Source organism: Oenanthe melanoleuca, chromosome 1, assembly GCF_029582105.1.
Source record: "Oenanthe melanoleuca isolate GR-GAL-2019-014 chromosome 1, OMel1.0, whole genome shotgun sequence".
NCBI classification, from domain to species: Eukaryota; Metazoa; Chordata; class Aves; order Passeriformes; family Muscicapidae; genus Oenanthe; species Oenanthe melanoleuca.
The window spans coordinates 95904006-95931765 of NC_079333.1; the positions used below are offsets into that span (position 1 = coordinate 95904006).

The following is a 27760-nucleotide window of genomic DNA, read 5'->3' on the forward strand; positions in this document are numbered from 1 at the left end:
ATTTATCTAATCTTAGCTCTTTCAGGGATTGAGGAATGATTTGCAATCTATTTTCATCCTGTTTCAGATTGTTAAAAATTAAATTTTAATCTAAAAACTCTCTACAGAAAATTGCAGAGGTTGAAATGTTCTTGATTAACCCTACCAGCCCCTTTTCATGATCCCATGGGGGTTACTCTGTAATGTGAAAAAATGTTCATCCATGGAGCAGCTTTATAGGTTAAACAAGATAGGATCTGCTGTCTCATGTGGAACAGGGGTCAAGCTTCCTCCCTTGGTGGGGGGAGACCCTGGAGATGCAGATGTGCCCAAAGTGTGTGAGCTGCAGGAGGGACCAGAGGGGTGGTGGCTGGTAGCCCTCTGCTCTTCCTGGCTCCCATGTGCCTGTTCTGGGTGTGTCCGTGCTGGAATTGGTCGGGATGGCCAGTGCTGGAACCTCCAGGTCTCTAGCAAGGTGGGTCTGTGGGAGGTAGTGGAGGGACTGTGCCTCCCTGTGGGGGAGAATGAAGCTGAAGGAGAAGTGAGACAGAACAAAACCTTGGATAGGTTTGTTTAAGGGCAAAGGGAGGAGGGAGAAACATTCCCCAAATAGTAACACACAGGAAAGGAAAGGGTAGAGAGAACAGAACTAGAAAATGAAATGGTTTAAGGAAAATGAGGGACAGGGAGGTAAAAATACAGATGTTGTGGATATATGACGTAAACCAGAAAACAGATGTTTAAAAAACATCTGTTTTACAGAATTTCTTAACACATGCTGAAATTCATGGATAGGACATTAAAAACAGACATAATTAAAAAAAAACCCTTAATGATATTTTGCTTATTTGATCTGGAAGTGAGTGCCCCATCAGATACATAAGCACACGGTATCCTAAATGGTCACACCTGTGAGTTCATAGTGCAAAAACATAAATTACTTAAGGCCTGGCTATATCTCTTCCTAATTGCTTGGGAAGTACATGGATAATTTTCTACTCACTTAAGGTACAAATAAGGTTGTGTATGGTTAGCACATGAAACAGACCTGTATCAAGAATGTGTGTCTGTGACACCAGGTGTGTGCATCATTTACTGCCTGCTAAGCAGGTTCCCAAAACTAACTGTGAGAAGAGTTCTGCTACTGGCAATGCTTTCTACAGTATTTCTACAAACCTGGTAACAAAGTTAATATCGGGAATCTAAAATGGGTTTTTTGAATGCTTTTACCTTCCAAGGAGGCATAAGCAAGACTTATTGAAACAGATCCCTGGATCAGTGGTGTTTCACAACTACCTTACTAGAATCCTTTATTAAATTTATATTCCTGGCTACAGCTTTGCAGTTTTTTTTTTTTTTTTTTTTTTTTTTTATTTTATTTTATTTTATTTTATTTTATTTTGTTTAGGTTTTTGGTTTGTTATTTTTTAGACATAGTAGTGAGAATTAATAAATCAAATCTCTTGAGAAATGGTTATTTCACAATCACTTACTAATGCTTCTGTTAGGAAGGTAAATAAATGAAGTTGTGCAAAGAATGGTGTCAGTATTAGGGGATAACCAAGTACTAATTTCACAGAACAAGAATAGAAGTTTAGTAAGAAGGAGGTAAACAGAAACCAGCTTAGACACAGAACTTTTCTGTGCTATGCCTTTGGCAACAGAAGCAGGAAAAGTATCTCAGAAACCTCTCCAGAATAGTGGCAGAGTGGAAGGGTGAAAATGCTGGCTTCCCTGAGGAGCCAAAGCCTTAGGTAGTTGGGGGAACTGAAGAATAATTCATTCTGCTAGCTTATCTTTTTGAGCTGATTGCAGTATCTTACTCCTTTTGCTTCCTGATAAAATTAATTGGTTGGTGTTTTGTTAAACCTGATCTGGGAGCTCAGGACTCTGAAGCAGCATAAGCTGATGGAAATCTGCCATGCAACCAGCCTCTCCCTTGATCCAACAGTATTGTAGCAACCACTTGAAAAATGCCAAATACATCAGCCAGACTCACTTTTACTTGAGATGAGGTCAGTCTCCTTAGGTAGGCAGGATCTGGTTTCAGTTTGGCCTGCAAGGTACCAAATGGCCCTTGACCCAGGAAAAGCACCTTTCCCTTCTTTCAGGAGACTGCTTACATATGTATTCAATTCAGATGGGAACAAGGGTGTACATTTTTTCCACCCAAAGTTTAACTTGTCTGAGGTGATGTTCAAGATAAGGTAATAGACATCTAAAACCAAGATGTCCTCCACATGTAAGGAATTAATATTAAATATCTGATGTGGAAATATTTCAGGAAATGTAGTTTTAAATGCTGCTGTTCCAGTATTAATTTCAAAAATAGCAGGCATCCAGAAGCTCAGTGTGTTATGGCAGTTTTTTCTTCAAGACTGAAAACCAAGAGCATAAGTGACTGTCATCAGATAAGAGAAGTACAGCACTTGCTCTTATTCCTCTGAAGGATCCCATGGGCCCAGACTCACTCACCCTAGTTTTGGGATTCTCCACTGTGGCTGTATCTGGTGACTTAAAGACCTACTTCCATAGGTTTGTGGGGACTGTTACAACTTCTATTTTTCTTTCATCTTCTCTTCTTACATCAAATAAGTAAAGGAGCTATCTGAGTGGTTCCTAGGATTGTTATTTTTCACTGCCACAAATAATGATTAAGTGCTGAGTGCTGTTGTCTGCTGGGGAGGCTGGAGGCAGAGTGGTCAGATAAGATGGCATGAGCAGTTCTCAGAGTATACAATTGCAGCCTGCTGTTTGTTTTAAAATATTAATCTACCTTCAGATTGGAAAACCTGCTTTTTAATCTAGTGTGGTGTCATGTTAGTACTATCAGACCTTTGTGGTTGCCAAAATGGGGCAGAAAAATGGTCTTGGAAGGTTTCCATGCAGATAATCCATCTTAAAGTGTAAACATGCTAAGTAAAGAGCCATGAGTTTTGAACTGAAAACACTATCTTTGTGGGAGTAACTAGTGCATGAAAATGCTGTCATTTACAGGAATACATGTGATATGGATACTGAAATCTATTTTTACTGGTACCTGCTTTCCACAGTGCTTTCTGTGGGATTTGCCTTACATGATGAGGCTTTGAGCAGTCTGGTCTAGGGCAAAATGTCCCTGCTCGTGGCAGCGGGGTTGGATTGAGCTGATCTTTAAGGTCCCTTCCAGCCCAGACTGTTCCATGATTCTGCGGCTCAGCATGGTTTGGATGCCAGCAAAAGTTGCTCAATAGAAAGAGGATATGTGCAAGGCCCACCCAGCTCCTGGGCTTCTGCACAGGGTGAAGACTTGTTTTTAAAGGGGACATCAGCTTCTCCAAGCTCTGAGGTGTGCCCCTGGAAGCACAGCATTTGTCTGTTTGTCTGTTTGCTGCTAAGCCCCAGGGTACTTGGTTTTATTTTGGAAACAGACCCTGCCCTGTATTTGTGCTTGCTCTGAGCTAAGTGGTGCTGCCATCTCTGACAGCAAGAGCCAGTCTGTGCAGGGCACTCTCAGCAAGTAGAGGACTCTGGAACAGCTGGATAGCACAAATCACCTGCCAAGGCACAGGAAAACCTGTGAGTGTCTGTTCATGCTGTCCTCTTTTGGGTAGTGACACCAGAGAAGGCTGAAGCCTGGGGGGTTTTTTGTAAGTTGTTAGGAGTTCTCCAAAGTCAGCTAACTTTTGCTAGTAATTGTGCTCACATAAGCATGATTTCCCTCTAACAACAGGCCAAAGATCTTCTGCAACAGCAGAATTCTATGAATATTTCATGAGTAGCTTAAGCTAGAATTTTTAGGATTAAAAAGAGGAAACTGGGTCAAATGCCCATGTCGTAAGCATCTAACTTCTTTAGTGCTAGATTCTTATATGTTGCATTTTGAAAGCTGAAGAAGGAGGGTTTTTGTGGTGGCTTTTTTGTGTGTGTGATGATTTCATTGGACTATTTTATGGAACAATGACTTTTCCCTTTATAATTTTGTGGGCCAAATCCCAAGAGACTCAAGGAGTTTCACAGTATGTCCAATGACTTCAGGAGATGCTTTCCCAGCATGTGGTGTCTGAGCTGGGTTTTGTTTTCAAATATTGTCACAGGCTGTAAATGCCAAAGCCACTGCCAGTGCCCAGATAAATGAAGTAATAACCTGAAGTTCAGATTAAAGGAAGGGAAGATTTCTTCTTTTCTAAAGATCAGTTGCACTAGAGAGATGGAGAATGTAGTTACCACACCATGCTGTTATTGCAGTGGTCTTATAAACAGAACTAATTGAATGCAAGAGAAAGAATCTTGATGACTCTTTTTCCAAATCTCTTTTACACCTGTAAGTGTGTTAGTGGCTCCCTGGCACAACTTCAGTTCTGTTTTAGTTGTTTACCTCTCTCTTTGGTATTGTGTACCATATTAGGCTTCATTTTATGAGATACAAGAGATGATGAAACAAAAAATAGAAAAAACCCACCAGTGTATTATAAGTCTCTTTGGAGCTGTAAATAGTCAATATGGGTGTTCTCAATGTTTTCACACAGTTTTACTCTCATGTCACAATTATCCATAATGGTTGGTATCTTTTTTCTTCTTATTTTCAGCCATGTGTACATTTTTAGATTTGGTGTATAAAATACATAAATGGCTAAGCTATAACATGGCTCTTAATGATCTTTGTGGTCTTTTTAAAATATGCATGGGAATAGAAAGTGTATAAATGTAATTGATTGCTTAGCATTATTGTGGTAAAGAGCATTTCTAAGTTTATTACTGTTGGGGGTTTTTTGTTACACAAAAATACAGCAGTGCAGGATGGGCTGTCTGGTGTCTGCCAGAGCAAGTGCTGAGCATTCAGTGCAGGAGCTTGGGGAGGGTAACCCAGTTAGCCTGGTTTACTTCTCTGTGCCAGCCTAGTCCTCCTCTCTGCCTCCTCACTGTTGCCTTTGGAAGCTGTCATCTATCCTGTAGTTTTGTCCCAAATGGGTTTTAGGTATTTTAAGAAAACTGAAAATTACAGCATTGCACCTACATGATTATTACCTTGCCTTTTGCTGGCTCAAACTCAAAGCTGACATTATGTTCTCTTATAGGGGCTTGAATTAACTGTTAGGATTTGTCTTCCTCCTCCCTCTGAAATAACTCCACTGAGTAATAGCATGCAAATACAAAATATAAAACCAAAGAAATGGATTTCTTTTTGGTTCATTTAGGCTGTTGTGCTATTAATTCCATGGCAAAAGTTTTCTTTTTAAGGCTGTACTCTATCACAGAGTGTGTTTTATCTAGAGTTAATGCTAGTGTCCACATTGGGTGCTAAAGTGTCACTTTTAAGAAGAGCAATATTTTTAAGGACAAAGAGCAAAGTCCAAGTGGACCCTGTTTCTGGGTTTCTTTAACTGGAATTGGATTGCTTTAGCTACAGGTTTTGTGGCTGACTGGCCTCTTTCTCTGCTTTTTGCCATAACATTTGGGGTTTACAGCAATTAAATCACTACTCATTCACTATTCATGATGTTATTTCAAACAAGCTTTTGCTCAATAAAGATCAAGTTTGGGTTTTGTTATTAAATCTTGAATACTGCCTCTTCACTAGGAGGAATTTCCACTTATCCTGGGAATTAATTCTGGGTTTATTTGGAATTAAATTACGGAGGTTTTGTTTGGTTGGGGTTTTTTATCATAATCTTTTTCTTTTCCCACTGTTCAGCTGTGAGGTCTGGCTGGCTGCCCCCACCACCACCTGCCCTGCCCCCTCGACCTTCTGCATCTCAGGTATGCACAAAGATTTAGTTCTTTGCTGTGTGTTATTTGTTTATGTTACTGCTGCAGTGGTTAACACAAGTTGGCTTGGACATAGCAGCAGTTCTTGCTTCCAAATTAATGAAAATCTGCAGTTTGCAGTTCCATGTCCTCCTTCCTGTGTCTGGTCTCTGTGTTGCAGTGTCAAATTACAGACTAATTAAACCTCTTTGCAGTGGAGCTGACATGCACCCACTAGACCAACTGTAAATAAAAGGCTAGCAAAGTTAGTCTACTAAAATGAGTTTCATGCCTGAAGGCATGGGCTTGATACCTGCTGTTGCTATTTGTTTCTTCAAAAATACTGAGGGCATCTGCTAAGGGAACCATGGCATGGAAGTGTGTGTTGCACCCATGGGCTTAAAAAAAAATAATGCTGAAAGGAAGCAAATGCCTCATCAGTTATGTTGTTAACATTCAAAGTTTCAAACCATTAGTGCTGTGCTTTTAATTTTGCATTTTGGGTGAGTTTTTTGGATTTTGTTTTTTAGAGCATGACACAACTACAACACAACACAACACAAATTGACAAAATCAAGTATGTCTGCATCAAGATAATTCTTCACCTTTCAAGAAATGATGGAGGATCATAATCTTTATCTGTGTTGTTGGCTGTGTTAAGTCCCAAGCAGCAATATGCTTCATATATTACTCCTTTAGAAGTATATGATATATACACTTCATCCACAGGGGAGCTGACAGCCCTTACATACAAAAGCTGGTGAGATACCTTCCTTAGGTTAGAATGGTCATCACTTGAGCTTGGATCTACCCTTAAGAGTGTGCTGTTGAACACCTCTTACTGCACAGTGCTTATGACAGCAGTGATTACAGGCTTGTTGCCACACACAGCTCCATCAGCAGCTTGTTGTGCTCTCCTTCTCCCCATCCCTTGCTAGCACTGAGTGCAGTTTCTGCCTTGAGCACTTTGGTTTGAGCTTTCATGTTTCCCCAGTCAGGATGGCATTAGCCATTCTCTAACAGCACACACCCCTTAGTGCCCTCATCACATTCTTGCTTTGTCTGACCAGCGAGCAGCATTTCCCTCTGGCTTCTACAGATCCCACAGCACAGCTCCCTATCTGCCCATCCCAGATCCCACAGCACAGCTCCCTTCCCCATCCCATATCCCACAGCACAGCTCCCTACCTGCCCATCCCAGATCCCCATCACATCTCCCTTCCTCCCCATCCCATATCCCACAGCACAGCTCCCTATCTGCCCATCCCAGATCCCACAGCACAGCTCCCTTCCTCCCCATCCCAGATCCCCATCACAGCTCCCTCTCAGTCCTGTGCCTGCAGCAGTTGCTGCTGCTGCTGCAGCTTCCCACAGTGCTGGCTCAGTGCAGTGCAAGCCCTCTTGCTGCCATGGGGAAAGCACTAACTACAGCAAATCCTGCTCTCAGAGCACAGACCCATTGATTTCAAGCAATTTTCTGTTAATTGTCTGTTCTCTTGTCCTGTGATCAGGTTGCATTTCCTTAGCAGGGGAGTGACAACTTAATTTGTTTATGCATGTCCAGCAGCTTCCTTACCAAATACTGAACCAAGTGCTCATTCTACTCTGGGACATGCAAAATACAGGACCTTTCTAAAATGATAAATGTGAGAAGATTCTTGTTTTTTTGATCCAGTCCTCTCTGTTACAAAGGTCTGGTTTCTAAAAAGAAAAAGAGTGGTTTCTCTGTCTGCTCACTAATGAATATGCAGCTGATGCTTTGTTAACATGCCTCACTTATATTTACTTAATTTATTTCTGATGATATTTAAAGATATTGAATCAAATATCAAAGTACTGTTGTACTCATGTCTTCCAAAACTGTATTTAAACCAGTTCTCGAAAATGTAATAAGCTTCATGCTCATTGTTTATTTTTTTGTCCAAGCATGCCTGTCTGTGATAAAGGTAACAGATAGTAGGGAGGTGTATGTGATGGGGTCATAATTCAGCTGAGCTGACCTTTGCAAATAGCATGTAAGCAATAGTGAATATATGGATTACCATAGCCCAGTGGGGCCCTTGATTTAAGGAACACAGAGGAGCTGGAGGAAGGGATTTGCTTTCAAAGCTGAGACAGGATCAAAACATGAAGAAATGCCATGAGGTTGAAATTGCATATTCAGCTTTTTCTTGTTTCAAGATATACCTAACTCTCCTTAAATTTCTGTTTTAACTTACTTTTCAACAATATTGTTGAAAATCATTCTTTAGTGTCATTTTGCTGTACGCCTGCAGTTAAGCACTGTTAATGACAAATGTAGCTTGGACATGAAGCAAACCCTGCATATTTCAGGTGGCTGTGCACCTTATAAGTATGCTTATGATATGATTATTTTGGCTCAGCTTTGGAAATCAGTTGATGGAGGAGGAGAGGGAAATAATTTTTTTGTGAGGACTTTGGTTTTCTATGGATGACTGAGGAGCAGCTTGAACCAGTTGACTCCTTAGGGTGAGATGAAAGGGCTCATGGGATGTAAAGACCAAAGTGCATAAAACAGAGGTACCCAGGGGTGTGTGTTACATTTCAGTGGATCAGAAGTCTAGAATATAGAGCAGAATATAGAAATAGAACATTGACTTTGGTCCTGTGTTGCAGTTCTTTTAGAATTTATTTCAACCTTTAGGAAAATGTTATTTTTCCTGTCAGAACCTCCAAGGTAATCAACCTTGGTGAGTTACTGAATCATTGGTTATTCAGAGCATGCCAAATATCTCTTCTCATATCACAAACTTCCTATGTCTACATCCAACTCTGTTTCCCTAGTCCAGGCAGCTGAATGACAAGGGACCAGGACTATCACTGGGTGAGCAGAGCACAAGGTGATACTTACAGCTGATACTGGCCTTGACTTCTCAGCTCAGGGCATGCACAGGCTTACTGTGACAGGCTTGGGATGCTGTGAGGACCTGTTTATGGCAAATAGCCACAGGGCTCCTCTGCTCAGCTTGCTGCTGCCAGCCATGCTATTCCACACCTCTGCTGGACAGACACCTTTACAGGTGGTGGCTGCATCTCTTTTTACTTGGAGCTGGTGGATTTAAATCTGTGTTTCTTTTTTCTTGATGGCCTCTAAAAGGCTATGCTAGTTCCTCCTCAGGATGTGCCTCCATTGCCAAACTGAGCATTTTATTGACTTTGTATCAGTCCACAAGCTGTACTTAAGGTTTCCTCAGAGCTTTCACCAGACACTTCTCTGATGCAGTGATGCTTTTATCTGAGGTCACTGTGGTGGCTGTAAGTAACCCCAATAAATAAAGATGGACAAAAGGCCAGTTTAAATAGTGTGGCTACATCATTATCTTCAGTTCATGATCTTTTAACCCAAATTCCACCTCATACTTCTCTGCACCCCAAGCCATTTTTAGTTGATGTTTACATTAAGACATTGTGAATTGCAGAATGAACTCTTTTATCAGATTCATCAATTCATATTGCTTTCCAATTAAAAAAAGTCATTCAAGTTTGTCTCAATTGGAAAGATTATATATGGAAAAGCACTTATACATAGATGAGAGGGGTTTTTTGGATGTGTTATTTTGAAGTGTTTTCCTTTTGTGCACATGCCTGTGTGTAACTTCACTGACACCTTCTGTGATCTCTAGTAGCACATCTCACATTTAGCAATTCTGCAGTAGCTTCTTGGATTTAAGGATATTTTTATCCATATCAGTTTCCTAACTTTTTTGACCATAAATATTTAGTATACTACGTGCTGTTGTAGACTAAGGATACTGGCAAAGCCTTCTCTGCTTATTACTCATGGCATGCTGTAAGCATATAGAACAGATAATCTGTAGTTTTTGGAGATACCTACTGTGTTTTTTCTGGGCTTGGAGAGAACGGGATTCAGCGGCTTGGGTAAGTTTTCCCCATCCTGTGTTCCTAACTTGATAGCAAACTTAAGTCACCAAGCAGAAATGGCATAAAGAAGGCCCCAAAACTTTTGTGCAGATCCAGGGCTGTCCAGAAAAAATTTGTGTAACATGGGGGTGCAAGAATCACAGTAGGAAGGCAATAGCTATGCAGCTGATTTGCAGTGACACAAATTTCAGATAGAAAATAACTTTGGGTGCTCATGAATAACATTCTGCTGGAGCCAAACATGTATGCACATTTCATATAAGCCCCCATTGTTATTTCTTTAATGAAAAACAAAATAAGATTTTATTACTTTTGGCTTTTAAACTTACAGAAGTCATTTACCACAGCTGCTTTCTCTGGGAGATTTAGTAACATATTTATATGAATAGGAATTACGGATGAACACCAAAAAGCAAATATAACTTTAGGATTTTATCCAACATCAGCTATCTGCAATGTTGTTCAGTTAGATCAACATTCCTTTATTTAAATTACTCCATTTCAGTACCTTTCTGTCCAGCAATGGAGGCATATCTTCAATCCTGCCTGTGCTGTATAAGGGAATTTGAAAACAGTGGGACTGGAAGAAAACACTGTGTATCTTGGCTGAAAAAACTGATCTTCCTGGTCTCTTTTCCCAGAGTCACAATTTTAAGCCTGTTGGTTTTGTAAATTCACACTGGTTTGTGCTACACTTTTATTTCTGGAGACCTTGGGATATGTTTTTTCCCACTGATTCCATGCTGGCAGTTTTGGCAGGCACTGAAAAAATTGTGGGTGAAGGCAAAGCATTCAATTGAAGTAGAGTAGGTAGGCAGCTGTTAACATTATCAAATTGAAGTACCCTGAGTACAGTGCAGCTCTGAAGATTAAAATCCCACTGTGTTATACGAGCTCAGAATTCAGTTGTCAGTTTAGTGGCCATCATTACCATTGGATAATGTTGATTTGGTGACATCCTGAAAATTAAGCACTGTGAGGGGTGATGGGTGGGTCACCCTGCCCAGTCACAGCCCCTGGTGGTGTTGGAAAGCAAAAATATTACTCTTTTTAATGTATTGAATGTTCTGCTCTCCAAATGTTACTTGATACTTCATGGCTCCTTGAAGGCTTTTGGCCATTCATCATCCAGAATTGCAAGTGAAAACTGGGATGCATTTCAAGAAGTTGTCTCTGCTAACATGCCTCACGTTCTGCTGAATCCATGGCTCAGGCTGGATTTTTAACCATCAATTACATGTGCCCATGCTGAGGCCAAGGGGTGGGGAAGGGCTCCCATCTGTCCTGCTGAGACCTCTGGGCCTCCTGAGCAGCATGGCCATGCAGGCTCTGTGCTGGGAGGTGTCCAAGCATCCCGCCACACCAGTGTTTTTGGCTAAAGCAGAGAATGGGGATGAGCCTGGACTTCCTTACAAGGTTATTTGGAGAAAATACTCAGGCATTCCTTTATTCTGTGAAATTACATGAGCAATTTCAAGTGCTGGCAGGACACCTTGAATTTTACAGGAAGGAACTTTTCTGTTACACAAATAAAAATTACCCCAGAAAAAAAGTGGAGATATTGCTTTTGGCATTATGCAATTTTATACATGATGGTACTCTCTCAAATAACTATTTTATATTAAATGAAAGGAATACTTTTTATCTTGCATTTACAACCACTGTGCAAGGAAAGGTTGGGGTTTTTAAAATTTTCCCCATGGTTTTGGCTGCAGAATAACATATGTTGTATAAGCCATGCAGTAGGTGCTGAAGAAGCATGTAACCATAATGAAACTGAAAGTCTTCTGCAACATGAAAGATTTTGCCATCTGCCACTTTAATATAATACAAATGGATTATCTTCCTCTCATGAAAATTATATATTAAATCTAAGACAGCCAGACAAAATAAATTGCAATTTAAGAAGTGATGGAAAGTAGCACAGTTAAAATTGAATTTGAGGAGTAGTTGATGGATGCTGTAAAATCCTTTCTAAAGAGGTTTCTGGAAGAGTGGAAGAAGGCGAATATCTTAATTAAAATGTGTTGTAACAATTTTTTAATTTGGCTTCACATTTATCATAACAAAAAAAAGAAGCTAAGAACCCAATGCCTGTATCTCTAGTGGAATGCACATATGCCTTTTTAGCTTACGTTAATCTGGTTTTGTGGAAGTTGAAGTATTAAAACAGATTGTTAATGCTTCCATCTGGGTCCTATTCTTTCCTTGTGAATGAGCTGAACATTGCAGCAATTTGTTTGTATTTACTGCCTTTCTCCTCCACCTTATCACCAGCCCTCAGATAGCTCAGGGAAAGAAAAAGCTTATCAAAACTTCTGGGCTGCACAGTGCTGAGAAAGCAGGCAGCACACTAAGACCCTGGCAGCTTGTTGCATTTGCATCCCTGTGGGGTTTTTTTTCTGTCTTACCATTTTTGGTTTTTGTAATAACCAGTAAAAAGAATTGATGATTCAGTGTGGGATGCAGGAGAGTCACAGTAACTGTAATTGAGATGTCTTAACTCCCAGAAATTGGCTTTAAGCACAAAAATATGAGTGTTTAGAAAGGAGCAAAATAACTCTTAAATGAACTTAGGCAGAGATGATAAAGATTGCAGTGGGCACATGCAGAGTGTTAAGCATATTTAGTATCCTACTTTTTCTTGGAGATAAGCTGTTCTCAATAGTTTTTTTGCAAAGCTAAGCAGTGGCACTATATAGATAATGATTATGGACTACTCCAATGAATGCACAAAGATAATTTCATTTCTGTGAGTAGTACCAGTGACTACAATGGGTCTATTTCCATGTGTAAAGTTAGCCTGGAGTGTAAGTGTGGGTGAAATTGTATTGTGGGGATAATTGAATATATATATATACTTCACCTCTTGCAAAAAGGCTATCAGGTAACAGAAGTATGAAAGCTTGGTGCAGATCTTCTGTTCTGGAAGATCAGTTACGGATTGTCTTGAAAAGTGGGTGTGAAATCTACATGTAATCCAGCATTGCAAAGCAAAGAACTGGAAATGTAAGCGAAGAACCAGTTGTTAAAATACTGTATTCTCTTATGGTTATGAAAATCTTTCATCTGAGGTTTTCAAAGTGCTCAGTGCTTCAGTGAAGTTACATATTCTTGTAGGAAAGTACTGTTAAGTGTGGTCACATGGAGCAGTGAGGATCATGGTGGTCAGGGATCATGAAATAATGAGCATTTGCAACTCTTGATACTCTCCTTAACAACGAGGAATTATTTGTCCTAGTGCTGAGTGTTAGCCATAGGTTGGGTTCTGTCTGTGGCCATTGCACAGAAACTTTGCTGGCCTGTTCTACCTTCTGCCTGGAAGAATGACAAGGGTATGGCTATTCCTAGAAAAGTCCAGACTGTGCTAAGGAAACAGGAGATGCTGTCTGCTAGTATAAATGGACTGATCTCTGCAAAGAGAATCTCTTGGAATGGTCTGCCCAGGGAGGTGTTGCAGTCACCATCCCTGGATGTGTTTAAAAATGACTGGATGTGGCACTTGGTGCCATGATCTAGTTGAGGTGTTAGGGCATGGGTTGGACTTGATGATCTTGAAGGTCTCTTCCAACCTGGTCATTCTGTGATTCAGGACATGTGGAATAGAACACCCTCTTGCTCTTTGCTGTGATCTCTTACTCTGCTTCCCAAAATCAAGATACCCATAGGCCTGGTCTGCAGACTCTGCAGTGCAGACAACCAGGATATTCCTTGCCCCTCTCCTGTAAACCTGTATCTATTCCCAACCATACCAGCCAGCAGAGCAGCATTCCCAGTGTCAGTAGTTAACTCCAGTCTGAGGATGTGACACCTCCATCAAAGCACTTCTACACTGCCATAAGTGGAGTTTCCTTTGGAAGACCATTTGCAGAATTTATAATTAGTAAACCAACGGTGAAGAATTTAAACCTAAAAATAATTGTGCCAAAATGTATGAAAATTTTAAAACGTTACTGTGATTGGAGGGAGGTAGTTTATTGCCATGTTTCTGAATGAGTTGTGGGCAGACTATACTAAGCATGATATTAAAATGATGAAGAGCTAAAGGGAATTCACCTCAGCTGCTCCTAAGGATCTCCTTTTCCTTGTACTCCACTAGAGGACTAGAGTACAACTGAGGCAAGGCTGTCTGCCCAATACCAGCAGACTACAACTACCCCACATCCAGATCAGTGAAGGAAATCTGTGAAGAATCCCTCTGCCAAAAGAAAAAGCAGGGATTATTTTTCCTTTAAAATCTGTGTGGGGACCATGTGGGGAGACATCAGCCTGCAGATGTATTCACATAGGATGCATTCATTCTCAGAGAGGACTCTGGGCTGGCTGCACAGCAAACCTTTGCAGTGATTCATGTGCCAGGCGCTCTCAGTGGCTGGTCCCCACTAGGTGGCAGTTTGGGGACACGGCAGTCACTCCCTGTGATTCATTGTGCAGCAGCTGCATCGCCAAAAATAGGGTTTTTGGGGGGGTTGCTTGTTTGTTTTTTTTTTTTTTTTCTGTCGGATGTAGCTATTTCTTTACTTGTACCCTGGCTTTGCCCTGCTGATGTCCTGGCAGCAGGGACCAGTGACCCAGCCCCAGCCAGCGGGTCCCCCAGCCCTGAGCACGGGCTGCAGGCTGTGCCTGGCACACACAGCACAGCACCCAGCCTGCAAAAAATGGCTTGTCCTCACAGGTTTTGAAATCTTACCCTGTTTGACGTTTTCACTGCAATTGATATTTGCTTTCACCAGAACACAAAGTTTACCCTTTCTTTTCCTTTTCAGTTCCCTTTCATTTAAAACAGCATTCTCCTGCAATAAGACCATTAAAAAAAAAAAACCACAAAAAAACGAAAAAAGAGATGCTGGTTCTACAAAAGTTTGGTTTCTGGTGTTTTTGTTTTTTGTTTTTTTTTTTTTTTTGTTTTTTTTTTTTTTTTTTTTTTTTTTGTTTTGTTTTGTTTTTTGTTTGTTTTTTAAAATTTTTCCTTTCCTCTCTAGGCCCCTTATCTGACAGTGATTTCAATTTTTCTGATTATTTGGAACTAACATCGTAGAATACCAATCTGTTCAGTTACTTCTACACTGTTCTTTACTCAAAAGTTTCATTATTTTTATCTATACAGAAATAACATGGAGTTGATAGTTTTGGGGTTTTTTCCCTCTCCATTCTGTGCAATAAGTTAATATATTCTTGCTTTTGATGCAAGGTTTAGTGTAGACTCCAACAGAGTGTGAGCACCAGAAACTGCCTGTCTGGGCAGGTTAAGGCAGGTATCTTGTGCTCCCTGCCACTAAAAGGTCATTTAAAACTCTCTTTCCTGTACCTGGCACTGTTCTGTGTTGTGCAGCAAAGCTGTACCACCATGAGGACTTTATAGTATGTGTATTACATGTCTCTCTGAAGGGCTGGGTTTACTCCTGCTGTCCCTAAATGGATGAGTGGGTTGTCAAATTGATGTGGCCCAAACTTACTGTGTGGTTCTGTTCACTATTTGAGCTTTGCCATCCCCAAATCATTCATGAAACCCTTGTGGACTTTGCCAGGCTACTGCTAGCAGTGCTTAGAGCCTTCATTTTTTTTTTTCCAACTATATAAAAAGTAGAAATCAGGGAGGTTATGAGCTATTCAGTTTGATGATAAAGAAATGTTCTTTTGCATTCAATGAGCTTTTAAAGATCTTTGATATTTATAGATGCACAAAAAAATAGCTTTTTTCCATTTCACTGTATTTGACCAGAAATCTACATTTACAGAGGAAGCCCTTCAATATATAAAAAGCCTTTCAAAATTCAAACATTAACATCCAATAGTTATTAAATTTTTTAAAAATTAAGATATTCATATTCAAATACTGGAAATATTACAGTGTGAGGGGCTCTTTGGGAGTTTTTCAACCATCAGGTAACACTACAGATGTAGCACACTTAAAAAAGGGTGGGAGAGAAATCTGTCAGTCCCTCTCTCCCCTCTCTCCTGAGGAATTTCACATAAATTTAAAAAAAAGTAATTTCAAAACTTCTTCCTCTGTACACATGCTTGATACTGTATGGTTGGAGAAGAGCATTTCCCCTGGACCTTTCTGTGCGGATCTTATTGTGTCTATTATGGAAGAAATAAAAATGGTATGGAAAAGTTCCTCCTTTTTAAATATACCAATTCAGTACTTTCTGTTGTTTTTATTTAGCTTACAGTTAAGCACTTGGAAACTTGTGATTGCTACAGAGCTTGGTTGGCCTCTGCAGAAACCTCTTGGCTACAGAGAGTTAGGTTCTTTGGTGTGCAACAAATTGTTATTATGGCTAAAATCCTGGCCCCTTAAAAGTTTGAGGTTTGCTGTGGGCTTGGTGTTAAACACAGCTTTCACCTGTGTAGAAATGAGCCTCATTTGAGCAGGGAGCAGGATGGCAGGTTGTCTCTCCTGCCTGGGGGCCACTGCCAGCCTGGCTCCAGCTTGGCAGAGGCTGGGAAGGAGGAGAAGAGTCTGGCTGGCAGTGCCAAGTGGCCTCAGCCTCCTGCTCCTGCCTGCCTTGCCCATCTTGGAGAGTCAGCCCCTACATTCTGGGCAGAAATCAGCCCCACCAGGTTTATAATACCATGTTTGCTGCTGTGCACCTGGGGACAGGCACTTCTCAATCCTGCCACCCTCCCCAGTGCTCTGCTCTGTCCTGGTGCAGGAAATCAAAAGGTGCAGAAAAATTTCAAGAGGGGAAAAGCAAGGTATTATCTCTCTGCTTTAATTTTCTCTCAGTCAGATATTTTGGGAATCAGGTGTTTTGTTTTGCAGATGTGTCGATCTGGGTGGTGAGTTTTCAGCTGGGTTTCTGTTTGAAATGTGAGAAGGGAGGAGGGAAGACTTGTCTGCTTTTTTATGACTTGTGTTTTCAGTAACTTTGCTGGAATTTTTGGTATGATTCTGGCTTTGTCACTTCAGCCTGACAAACTTCAAAGACAGAGGCTTGCTCCTATGGATTTTCATCTATTTCAGGTGATAATAAGGTGACAGGGCATATCCAAGATCTTTCTAGCTTTTTTCCACTCTCTTAATTTTTTTTCAGAGTATTTAGGCCATAATGGTAATTCTAGAAAAAAATTCTGAGTACTAGATTGTTTACATTCAGAGACATGGTTCCTAATGCTTCACTAAAAAAAAAATTCTCCTATTTTCCCAGCACAATAAAATGCAAGAAGATGGTTTCATTAAAAATCTGCAAAAGACACATGCCATCTATTCAGCCATCACCCTAGATCTCCATTTTCCCTACTGTTGAATTGTTAAAGTAACTTTTCTTTTGTGTGTAACATTTCCTTTCATTGACTTTATTGTATGTGACTGCTAGTCATTTTCTGGGTTTAGCAATGACTGATTTGTTGTTGCAGACAGAGCAACCATCTGAGGTTGAATTACATCCTCAGATGAACAGACCCCCATCACAGGCAGAAGAAAACAGTTCAGCAAAAAAGGTGAGATCTGCACACATTGTACCATTATGGAGTGATTTGCCTTCATCAACAAATGTGGTTGTTTTCAGTTTAAAAGCAACTAAACAGATGGTTGGGGTTATGTTTTTACATGTTTGTGTTCTTTGGAGGTCAAGACACTGGAGAGAGCTGTGATCATATGTGACATCAGCTTGGATAAATCACTAAGAAACCTCTTAGTATGTACACATTGATGCACATGCTTTGAGAGAGGCAGCTTGTCATTTATTTCAAATCAATAGGGGTTTGTGGAGCCTTAGGGAAAACAGAAAAGAGTTTGGTTGTACTCCAGCCCTACCTCATTGCAGTTCCTCCAAATTGTGATGCACTTCTTGGTTTCAGTTATTGAGGGCTTGATTTTGATGTAAGCACACCTATTTGCTACAGGTCAGGATCTGCCACTAAATGTACATAGACTGGGAGAGATTTTCTCATGATGTGCAGTTTCTAATATGTTTTTGTATGAACTTATAATTTGTAAAGAGTAAGCACTGAAATTAAAATGGCACACATCAAAGGGCCTTGCCTAGGGATGGGGTGGCCTTAGCAGTGGCTGTGAGTGTTTTCTCTCTCCTGGGCCACCACCTGGCCACCTCTTTCTACCAGCCCCAGCCAGAACAGGTGTGGATAGGAGGCAAATACAGATCCTCCCAATTCTGTCCCCTCCTGCATCTAGAGGGTACCTCTAGACATTTACTCAGCCCAACCAAGAACTTTTGCAGGTGCTGGATGTACCTTGCCGAGGGAGCACCATCACACTTCTTAGTGTAGTGGGGGGGCACAGCCAAACATCCAGGGTCATCATTTTCTGCATGTGCCAGGGCTTTCTGGGCAGTGTCCTTGTTCTGCTTGTGCTCATCATATGCTACTTCTAGCCTGAGCCTTCTTTCTTGCTCTGCTTTGTAGCCTTGCTGGGGAAATGAAGTCCTTGTGGTCCACCTACTTGATGCTCACCCTCATGCCACCTGGTTCTCTAAAATGCAGCACATCCCCAGGCTGTGGGAGGCAGGTGGTTGTGCACCTTGCAAAGCCTGGTGCAGCAGCAGCCAGAGCCCCTGCTGAGGGATCTGCTTGGACCACTGCATACAACATGGTGTTTGAAAGGGAAGAGGGATTTATCCTGTGCCTTTGGTAGGGTTTGGGCAGCTTAGGGTAGATGGGATAGTGTGTTTGGTATTACAGTTGTGGAAGGCACATGCAAGCTCCTCCCTTGCTGTGTGGGGTGTGTTTGCAGGGAGCTGTGCCTGTGCAGAGGATTTCAGAGCATGGCATCACCAGAGATCTGTGCAGTCATGATGTGCTGACATCCTGATTTTACATCTGATAGTATTTTTAGATTTTTTTTTTTCAGTAATTACAGAACTTTTTAAATGTTTAAACCTTTTTCCTTATAATTAAAATTATTTTAATAATTGTGACCCTTCTAATATGAATGATTTTACATTGGTTACATTTTGTATCACTCATAGTCTTGTGAGTCAGGCTGTTACTACAGTGTTGGTTTTTTTTCTTGTAATTGCTTTGTGGTTAAATGTTTCCCCATTAGCTTTCTAAAATTTTATTTTAATAACATTTGGTGAAAACACAGTAGTAAGGTAATTTAGCCCAGTAAAATGTGTGATAGTGAAATTTCATCTTTGGTTTTGTCTTTGATGCTGAGAAAACTTGTCTCAAGTCAATTCAGCTTTTTGAGTCCTAACTTTCTCATTCATGAAATGAGGCAGTAATAGTTATATCCCTTGTGAAATAGATCTAATAATAAAATACACTGAAGTGGATACATTTATATTTATAATTTAAATCAGCTATAAGGTGGTAAAACTACTTCTCATTGCAAAAGAAAGGATATCTTAATTTATAATAATAAAAACACTTCTTACCACAAGTCATAAAAATCCAAGACACTGCTTTACCTAGAAATCCCAAACTATTTCTTTGATGTAACTTATCAAGAGAAATAGCTGGGCTTCTGTACTTCTATACTTCATCATTGTATTTGTATTTCAAAAGTGTGTTCAGTGTTGCTTCATGTAAGAGAGGAGGGGAGAAGGGAGAAGGCCTTACTGCCAGATGTGAGAGGCAGTGAGTTGGGATGCAAGTGATTGATTACTGATTCTTTCTAACTCAGCATAGTCAAAAATAAATCTTGCTCTGTTATTAATGCTTTTGGGTCAACTGGGGGCTAGTACATGTGTTTATATCCCTCCCTCCACCTCCACCAAATGCACACTAAGCTATACAACCCAGTTGTGAAGAGCCTGTCATCCAGATGAAGGCAAAAAACCCACTTGCATTCATGAAGGGATTGCAGGAGTTATTGTTCCTTTTTCAAAGTCAGAAACCTGAGAGGCTATTACCAAATTGGAATTAAGCTCTGTACGTCTTTAAATTATGAAATCTTTACCAGCTGTCAGCAATTTATGTGTCACAAGCACCCTCCAGCCTAATGATGGGACACATATGGCCTGAGTTAACGTTGCTGTGCTTTTTCCTTCCAGGAGGTTGTTCTTGCTCAGCCACCCTCCAAACCTGCCCGCAGGAAGCTCCGGACGGAGGCACAAGGGCTGGAGACCCCTGAACTCTCTCCCACCATAAATGTCACTTCTTCCCTGCCAGCAGCCAAGCCTCACCTCCCAGTCCAAAAGTAAAAACCTGTACCAAGCATGCCCAACTGCAGCGTGAGATCTGATGTAGCAGGGTTTGCTCTTTGTATAATTTTGTGCTTAATAGTTCTGTTCCTGAGAATGCTTCACAAGATCCAGGTCTCTGAAATCTACATCAGTCTCTCAAATGCAGACTAAGCCTGTAGTGGCTGTCAGTGGTATTTGATAGGTAGATAACCTCTTCAAAGGTGTCCTACTTTGGTACCTGGTAGACATGGCTGAGGAGCAAGCCTAGCTGTTCAAACATCTCTAACACAACTTCATTTATATGTGAGGGTGTGTGTTTCTGTCTTGCATGTGTCTTGCATGTGGAATTTTGCTGCTTCACATGGATAGATATGACCAAATTGATGCCCAGGAAGCTGAGTCATGAAATGCTTGATGTTGGTTATATCCTTGTGATATTTCTTCATTGGAAGGCATGTTGGAAACGGGCTTGCCACTGGTGTGAGATGAGCCACAGACCACTTGCAGTCCATCTGATAATGGCCAAACCCAACATGTTGTTTGCTCTCATAAATACAGCTGTGAAAGCTGTCAGCAACAAAGACTTGTAGGGATTTCACTCTGTGTGTTTAATAGTGGTGGAGGCACTTGAAACCCTGTTGAGTCTGTGCATCTCCCTCAGCTGAAGCACTCTGCAAGCATTATACCCCACCATCACCCAGGGCCTTGCAAAAGACATCTGATTCAGTCTGAAACAAAATCAAGCTGCCCAAATCAATTGAGCATTTCTTGGCAGACTGTTTATCAGTAGACTGAATCTGAGCTGCATAATTGGAGATTAGAATAAGTAATAAGACTCCTAGGATGCTCTTAAAGTGCTATTTTGTGCTTTGGGAGTGCATATTCCATAGTGGTTCAGAGATAACAGCATTTGTTAACATCTCAATCCTGTCTTGTCTATATCTTTCCTAAAATGTTAAAATGGCCACAGACATATATTGCCTTGCTTTTATTTTTTTTCCCTATCATTTATTACTTTATAGCCTATGGAGAGTAGTTTGCAGGAAAACAGTGAAGCAGAAAACTGACAGTTCACTGGAAGATAACAGCATAAAGTCCTGTCTCTGTGCTGCAGGAAAGAGTCTACTGCAAAAATCAGTGTCATCAGCTCTGTTGAGAGAGAAGAGCTAATGGGGACTGTGTGCCACTGGACCATATTTAAATAGGGCATCTGTTTTAGATCAAATCTGGCATTAAAGAGCTCTTGTTTCCTCATGTAAAACTTTTAAATAATCTGTTTGCAAAGGGGATATTCAGTCAGTATTTTCTGTATTTTATTTCTTTTTTGCTGCTATTATCTCTATTGATTTGAACAGGTTGGTCCTTAAGGACAGGTGTCTCTTTTTATACCTGTCTGCATAGCTGTCATTTTCTCCAGATCAGTTACCACAGGCTATGAAGCAATAAAAATTTTTAATTAATAAAATAAATTTTTAAAATAAAAAAGAGACATCCTTTATTTTAGCAGCAAAAGAGCTGAGGGAAGTCAGTCAGTCATCTTCATGGTTGTGGTGTCAGATGGTTTTGGTGGAAATGACTGCTTTGAATAAAAGAAGCATTAATTTTTGAAGTAAAGAAACATCAGAATCAGCAAAACTCTGAGACACAATTTTCATGCCAATGTCCTTTCCTTCTGTACAGAATGATTTTTGTATTTTGTGTTAACCACTCCTGACTCTTTAAACTCTACAATTCTCTGAAAACAGCTAATGCAAAGATGCTGCAATAAGCACAGCTGTGCAGGGATCATTCTTAAGCTCAGTGAGAATGCAGTGATTTTGAAATAATTGAGACAGCCTAAAGTATTTCTGTCATTCAGGTTAATGAGTTTCAAATATTCCACCTGATTCAGCCATCTCATTTCAGTGTTACATTTTGTCTTCTCTTAAATGTGTAGTTTGTACCTTGTCTTTGAGGTGTAGTCCACGGTGCAGAGAGTTGTGCAAAATGGGTGGCTGCTTTTCTGGCATCAGCCAGTGTTGGGGCTCCTAATTGAAATGTCTTGTATTTATCTGTCTGGCAGACAGTCTTCCAAGCAGAAAAGGGCTATTCAGACTGCTATACGAAAAAACAAAGAAGCCAATGCTGTGCTCGCCAGGTTGAACAGTGAGCTCCAGCAGCAGCTGAAGGTAAGGAACACATCAGAGACAAAGCTCCCTGCAATCAGTTAGGTCTCACCTCCAGCAGTATTGAAATCAGAACAAAATATAGGACAGTAATTGAAATAAACACAGAGATGAAAGCTTTTAATGAGAGCACATTGCCATTGTTCCTTGGGTCAGGTCTTACTTGCTTCCATCTTTAGAAGGCCAGTGCTGTTACCTGTGTTTTGCAGCAGGAGAAGGTAGAGAAGTTTGTCAAATCACAAAAGAGAAGAAAACTGAGCTTGTTCTTCAAGTTGTATTGTAGTCTGGAAGCTTTCTGACAGAGGAGAGCTCTGCTGTTTTTATAGAGACCTCCTCAGGCACATCTTGCCCTGGGGCTTGGGGGTTCAAGTGCACTCTCACTCTGGGGCTCTGAGCCTGCCCAAATGGGGCAGCAGACCCTGGAGGAGCTGCAGTGCAGCCCAACTCCCACTCTGGCAGGGAGCCCTTCCATGGGAGCTCATGAGAGCCTGCCTGGCTGCCCTTTCCTGGAGCAGGGTGGTGCATGCCAGCATCCCCAAGTTCTGACTGAGCTCTTCTCCTGCAGGAGGTTCACAAGGAGCGCATTGCCTTGGAAACACAGCTGGAGCAGCTACGTCCTGTCACCGTCCTGTGACATCCTGCACTGAGCAGGAGCAGAGCAGTGTCCAGCAGCCCTGCAAGGAGAGCAGTTCTGTGCAGCTGAGCAGGGGCTCTGCCGAGGCAGGGGGGAGGACTGGCCTTGCTGCCTCTCTCTGCACCCCATTATGCACATTTTGCCTTTGCAGGTGAGGAAGGTACAGAAAACAAATACCTGACTATGGAATATTTCTGAGTGAGGGATGCTTTGCCTTCTTTCCTCCCCTTTCCCAGCCTAATGTGTAAATGCAGTTTAAATGTGTAAGTTCAGTTTATCACTGAAATAAATAACCTGAGAGTATTTTATTTATGTAAAGAATTCCTGATTTATATGCATTTTGGCAGCACCTCCTGCCCTGATCATTAAGAGGTACAGCATTCCCAAATTCTTGCTTAAATTGAAAAACCATCCTCTAAGATGTGCTTCTGGATGTTACTGATTCCTGTAGAATTGTATCATTGTAGAGTACCTGTGGATTTAACATACCATAGGAATAGAACTTGCAAGATGTACAGAATCTTTATCCTCAATCACATGTCAAATAATTATTTTCTTAGTACTGTTTATTATGCAATCACGGATGTATTTTAATGTTAGAGAACTTGTATTTTATTAGTTCAAGTCATATATGAGAACAGTAAAAAAAAATACTAAAGTATAATTATTTTGTAAATTAGGAAAAAAAATCTTTTTGAGCTACACCTGTTTCTAATCACCAGTATTTGAGCACTTGCTTGCAACTACCAGTATCTCTGCATTCTTTTGGCATGTTTGAGATGGCTGGTGTATAGCTGGTTTTATTTTCCTTTTTTTTTCTTTAACCAACAGTGTATTTCTAACAAAAGGTTAAAAATGCATTCAGGGCATTTTTATAAAAGCTATTCTATGTACATTTGTATTAGTCTGCTTTGTTGTCTTAATAGCTGCTGATTTAAGGATGTGTACAAGAACTGTGCTTCCAGAAGAGGGAAGATAGAAGAAGTGCTATGTATGAGGCTATAAAATGTGAGATGGAAGTAATTGCCTTTTACAGCAGGCTTTTGTTAAGATTCCTTTGCAAATCAGTGGAGATGCTACTGATAGGAGAAAGCTGCTAATGCCCATCTATTTTCTAAGCAAAGATTAATCTTTAACCTGCATTTGGTCCAGGGCCAGCTGAATCCATTAGGGAATTTTCCTGGGTGCAGTAGATGGTGGCTTTGGTCTCAGTTCTTACAGTGGAAGCAGGCTAATGACTGTTGCTGTATTTCTTGGGAAAATACTCTTAGACTGGGTGACTTCAGACATGATAACATCAACCCTGCCCCACCATGGGTATGGTGTGCTCTACTGCAAGGGGATGTTATTGATGTGGTGTCCACCTTGAAGACGACCCTGCACGTGTCTCACTGACCTGGTTTAAGTGTCTGTGGTCACCTTGCAGAAACGGTGCAGCAGTTTTGTCACCCCTGTGGGTGTGGTGCTTGCTTCCTGTAGCTGTAGGATTGCCCTGGGGCTGAGAGGAAGGAGAAGCAGGTTGGAAGCAGCTGGGTAACCTCTCCTTGGGGTGTGTCATGGAATGGCTGCCATGGGATATCAGAGGGCACTAGAGCAGCAAACAGTTTTGTTGAGAGATAAGCAGGACAACACTGGGAGTGTTTAAAGTGTTTAAAGGAAACAGTCTACTCTTGCTGAAAGGAACGTGGAGGGGGGACATGAATCCAGAAGTCTGTGGGTGAAAATAAGCATTGGCAGAGTGCTGAAAGTCTGTTATTGTAATGCACTAGTTTTGATTCAACTAAAGATCACTGTGTCAACAAGCAACAACTGTTCTTCTGGATTTGGGACTTCTCTCATGTGGCTGTTGCATAGCTGGGGTCAGATGGTCATTCCTGGTCAGTGACAAAATGTGAGGAATGCAAGCTTTTCTGGGAATCTGCAAAAGAGCCACTGCCCTCTTGCTAATGGTAGTATTGCTGAGAATTTATCATCATTTATTTCATTTGTTCATAATACTACTGAGTCATTCCTGAGATTTAATGAGGTTAAGTGCTCGCTCTGTTTGCTTTTTAGTTCATAGATTGTCATTTGGTTAATAAGACCTTACTACGAAATAATAATACAGCACACTTGTTTTTAATGGGTAATTTTTTAAGGAAAGCTTTTAAATTATTACAAAGAAGTGTGCACATTGCATTTTTGAGGCAGTGGAGGATTTTTCATGTTTGCTAGGAGCTTTGTTTGAAATTATCTCCCAATTATTTCACCTGAGTTGTTAGTGGAATAGACACTGTTCAAGGGAAGAGTGGAAGAGTCTGCTTTATACTGTCTTTTCCAAATGTCTCCCTTCTAAAATCCAGGATTTTTTTCATTCACTGGAAATTATGATACTTGCTTAGCCAATGATGAAATACTTGCTTGGCTGTTACTTTACCACTGAATTAATAAATAAAAGTATTTAACAATCCCTTCATTTTCAGCATTGCAATCAAATACCCCACTCAGCTTCAATGACTAGAATGTGAGTTGATTTGTATTTTTTTTGTGAGATGTCAGCCATGATGATGATACACTACTTCACACATCAGTAAAGTGAAATATTCAGGGAGAGGAGTTAATGTATTAAACATATGATGCAGGAGGTTAGTCTTCTGTATGTCTCAATGGTTAAGCATTTATGATAGCCCACACAAAATGAAAAAATGTGTCTGTTCTTGGGAAGCTGTTAGCATTTTGAGGAGAGGAGAAGGCATCATGCTCCATGCAGACATGCTCATGGCTGCTGTTAACAGTCCCTAGCTGGTCCAAATTTACATCTAAATCCAGTATTACAGATTTTTTTTCAAAATTTCCTTTTCTTTAGAAGAATGTGGCTGGAGCAAAATCATAATTTCTTGCAGAAACCTTTACTTTCTCAAACTTTGGAGGGGAGATGCTCCTACATCCAGAAACCATTTGGTCAGGAAGGGAGACCTCACTGGCTTGATGTTCAGGGTACTTGATACAGGTGAGTGATCAGCTTTAAGCCCCTGGCATCCCTGACCCAGAGCAGCAAGTAAGGTCTGCCTGCCCCAGCTGGCTGCCTGATGGAGTGGGATCACATTCCCATGCATGAGCTCTCACTGTCCTCAGTTTGTGGTTTCTGTGGGTGCTTGGGAGGAGCACAACATGCCCAGCAAGAGAGGATAAATGGAGCAGGAGCACACGTCCTTGCATCTGAGAGGATGTGCTGACCATGAGCCTGGTGCCCCTTTTCAAGTCTTCAGTGGGCAAATAAATATTTTTGTCTACAGAACAGGGCTAGGCAGAGCAGATAAGGATCTTCCTCAGTGTGGGTATAAGTGTGCACTCACATGTCTTCCTTCTGTTCCTGCATTTCTTTATGGGTCTCTTAACATTCATATCACCTGATACCTGTATTTGTTTCAATCTCTGGTAATTCCGTGGTGAAAAAAGAAAAATTCCCAGCTAAGTGTAGTGACTGATTGCCTTTGTAGATAAGCCATTTTTATTTGAGCCTTTCAAAATAAATAATGACCTGGTAATTAAGCAAGGCAAACAGTTTCCATTTCTGAGTCATTCCTTTATTAAACAAACTACCTGTGAACACACATTAATCCTTAAGGATCAATGTCCTCCTCCTAGTTATTAATATTATACTAGGATGCAGTGGAAACATTACCAACTCTTTCCAGAAAGTTCTCAGTTTGCTCTTCCAGAGACTTTTGATCATGTAACAAAAGTGTGTTTAGTCAAGGCAGCCTGGTTACTGGTAAATTGCTGGATATACTGTTAAAGTCAAAATATTATCTTCAGACTGCACGGCAGTAGTTTTCCTGCTGGAAATTCCATATCCACATCAGGAGGATGAATTTGTTTGGTTATCATCTAGACAGTTCCAGCTTGACAGATGATCAGAGGGCTGGAGCACCTCTCCTGTGAAGACAGATGTTGTTCAGCCTGGGGAAGGAAAGACTGGGGAGATCTTGTAGCACCTTTCAGTACCTAAAGGGAGAGCTGGAAAGGGACTTTTTATAAGAGCATGTAGTGATGGGACAAGGGGCTTCAAACTGAAAGAAGGCTGGTTTCGATTAGATATAAGAAAGAAACTCTTTACTATGAAGGTGGTAAGACACTGGAAGAGGTTGGCCAGAGAAATTGCAGCTGCCCCATCCCTTGAAGTGCTCAGGGCCAGGGTGGATGGGGCTTTGAGCAACCTGAGTAGTGAAAGGTGTCCCTATCCACAGTGGAGGGTTGGAACTAGATGATCTTCATGGTCCCTTCCAGTCCAAACCAGTCTCTGATTCTACAACACTGCCAAGGCTAGCCAGCATAGGGTGATGAGGCTGTGCATGGTAAAATGGCCACAGAGGTATGGTTGGGATTTGGAAACCTTCAAAGGAAGCATTTAGGATGGGCATAATGTGAAGATTGCCTGTTGGTGATACATAGGTTGCTTTCCTCTCAGCTAAGCTTCTAAATCAGGAGGAACCCTGTAAAAGTTGCTAGCTGGGAAATGAGGGATGCCCATTTTCCAGTACCATCAGTCTTTCAGGCTTCAGCATACACAGTCCTTGACAAGAAAATACATGGGTTCATGAAGCCACATATTTTATTGACTAAAGAGTAAAATATTTTTTTCAGGAAAAAAGGTAAATCTTAGTGATTTAGTATCTTTGAAAAGAGATTATGTATTTTGAAGCTTTTTTCAGCTATCTTGATATGTGCTATGAACATATGCATTATGTTTTACTCTGTTACTGATTTTTTGAATATAAAAGTTGTATTGCAGGCATTATGGTTGTTAATCTAAAAAAATACCCCGAGGCTATTATATATTTGAATATAACTTATAAATTAGATAGCCAGATATAAGTAATTTGTTTTCACAGCTGCAGACTGTCCCCATGGTAAGCTGCAAGATGTATAGTGCTCTATACTATGCCCATCTAATTTTGGAAAATATATGTGATATGAAGCTGGGTGCTACATTAAAATAAAAGCGTCCAATGAGTTCAAATTGCCTGGCTTTTGTGGTTTATTTACAGATCTGCCAGGAGACACTGTGACACCCTGTGGAAAAAGTACCATGTTGAAATGGCTGACCTTCAGCTGTGGAAGATGGAATCGCTTACATTGGGATTGTGTGCACATGATAGAGACAGAGAGAGACTTATTTGAAGTGAAATCATATTTCCTTAGGCTCCAGTTAAGTCAAAACTTCCTCTCTACTTTGTCAGGCCTTGCTTTGGCAGAATTCAGACATAACTCCTTGA

At 40.8% G+C, this 27760-nt stretch overlaps 1 protein-coding gene across 2 annotated transcripts in view; it reads left to right on the forward strand.

Moving 5' to 3' along the window:
• REPS2 (RALBP1 associated Eps domain containing 2) overlaps window positions 1–27504 on the forward strand; it is a 93426-nt gene extending 65922 nt beyond the window's left edge. Inside the window, exons 14-18 of one of the 2 annotated variants that reach the window (XM_056490456.1) lie at window positions 5654–5718; window positions 16972–17055; window positions 19572–19717; window positions 21766–21871; window positions 22434–27504. In XM_056490456.1, coding sequence (XP_056346431.1) covers window positions 5654–5718; window positions 16972–17055; window positions 19572–19717; window positions 21766–21871; window positions 22434–22502 — 470 coding nt within the window. In that variant the 3' untranslated portion in view covers window positions 22503–27504. The remainder of the gene's footprint in view (window positions 1–5653; window positions 5719–16971; window positions 17056–19571; window positions 19718–21765; window positions 21872–22433) is intronic. The other variant, XM_056490464.1, reaches the window with a different exon arrangement.
• Window positions 27505–27760: the final 256 nt, after the last annotated feature.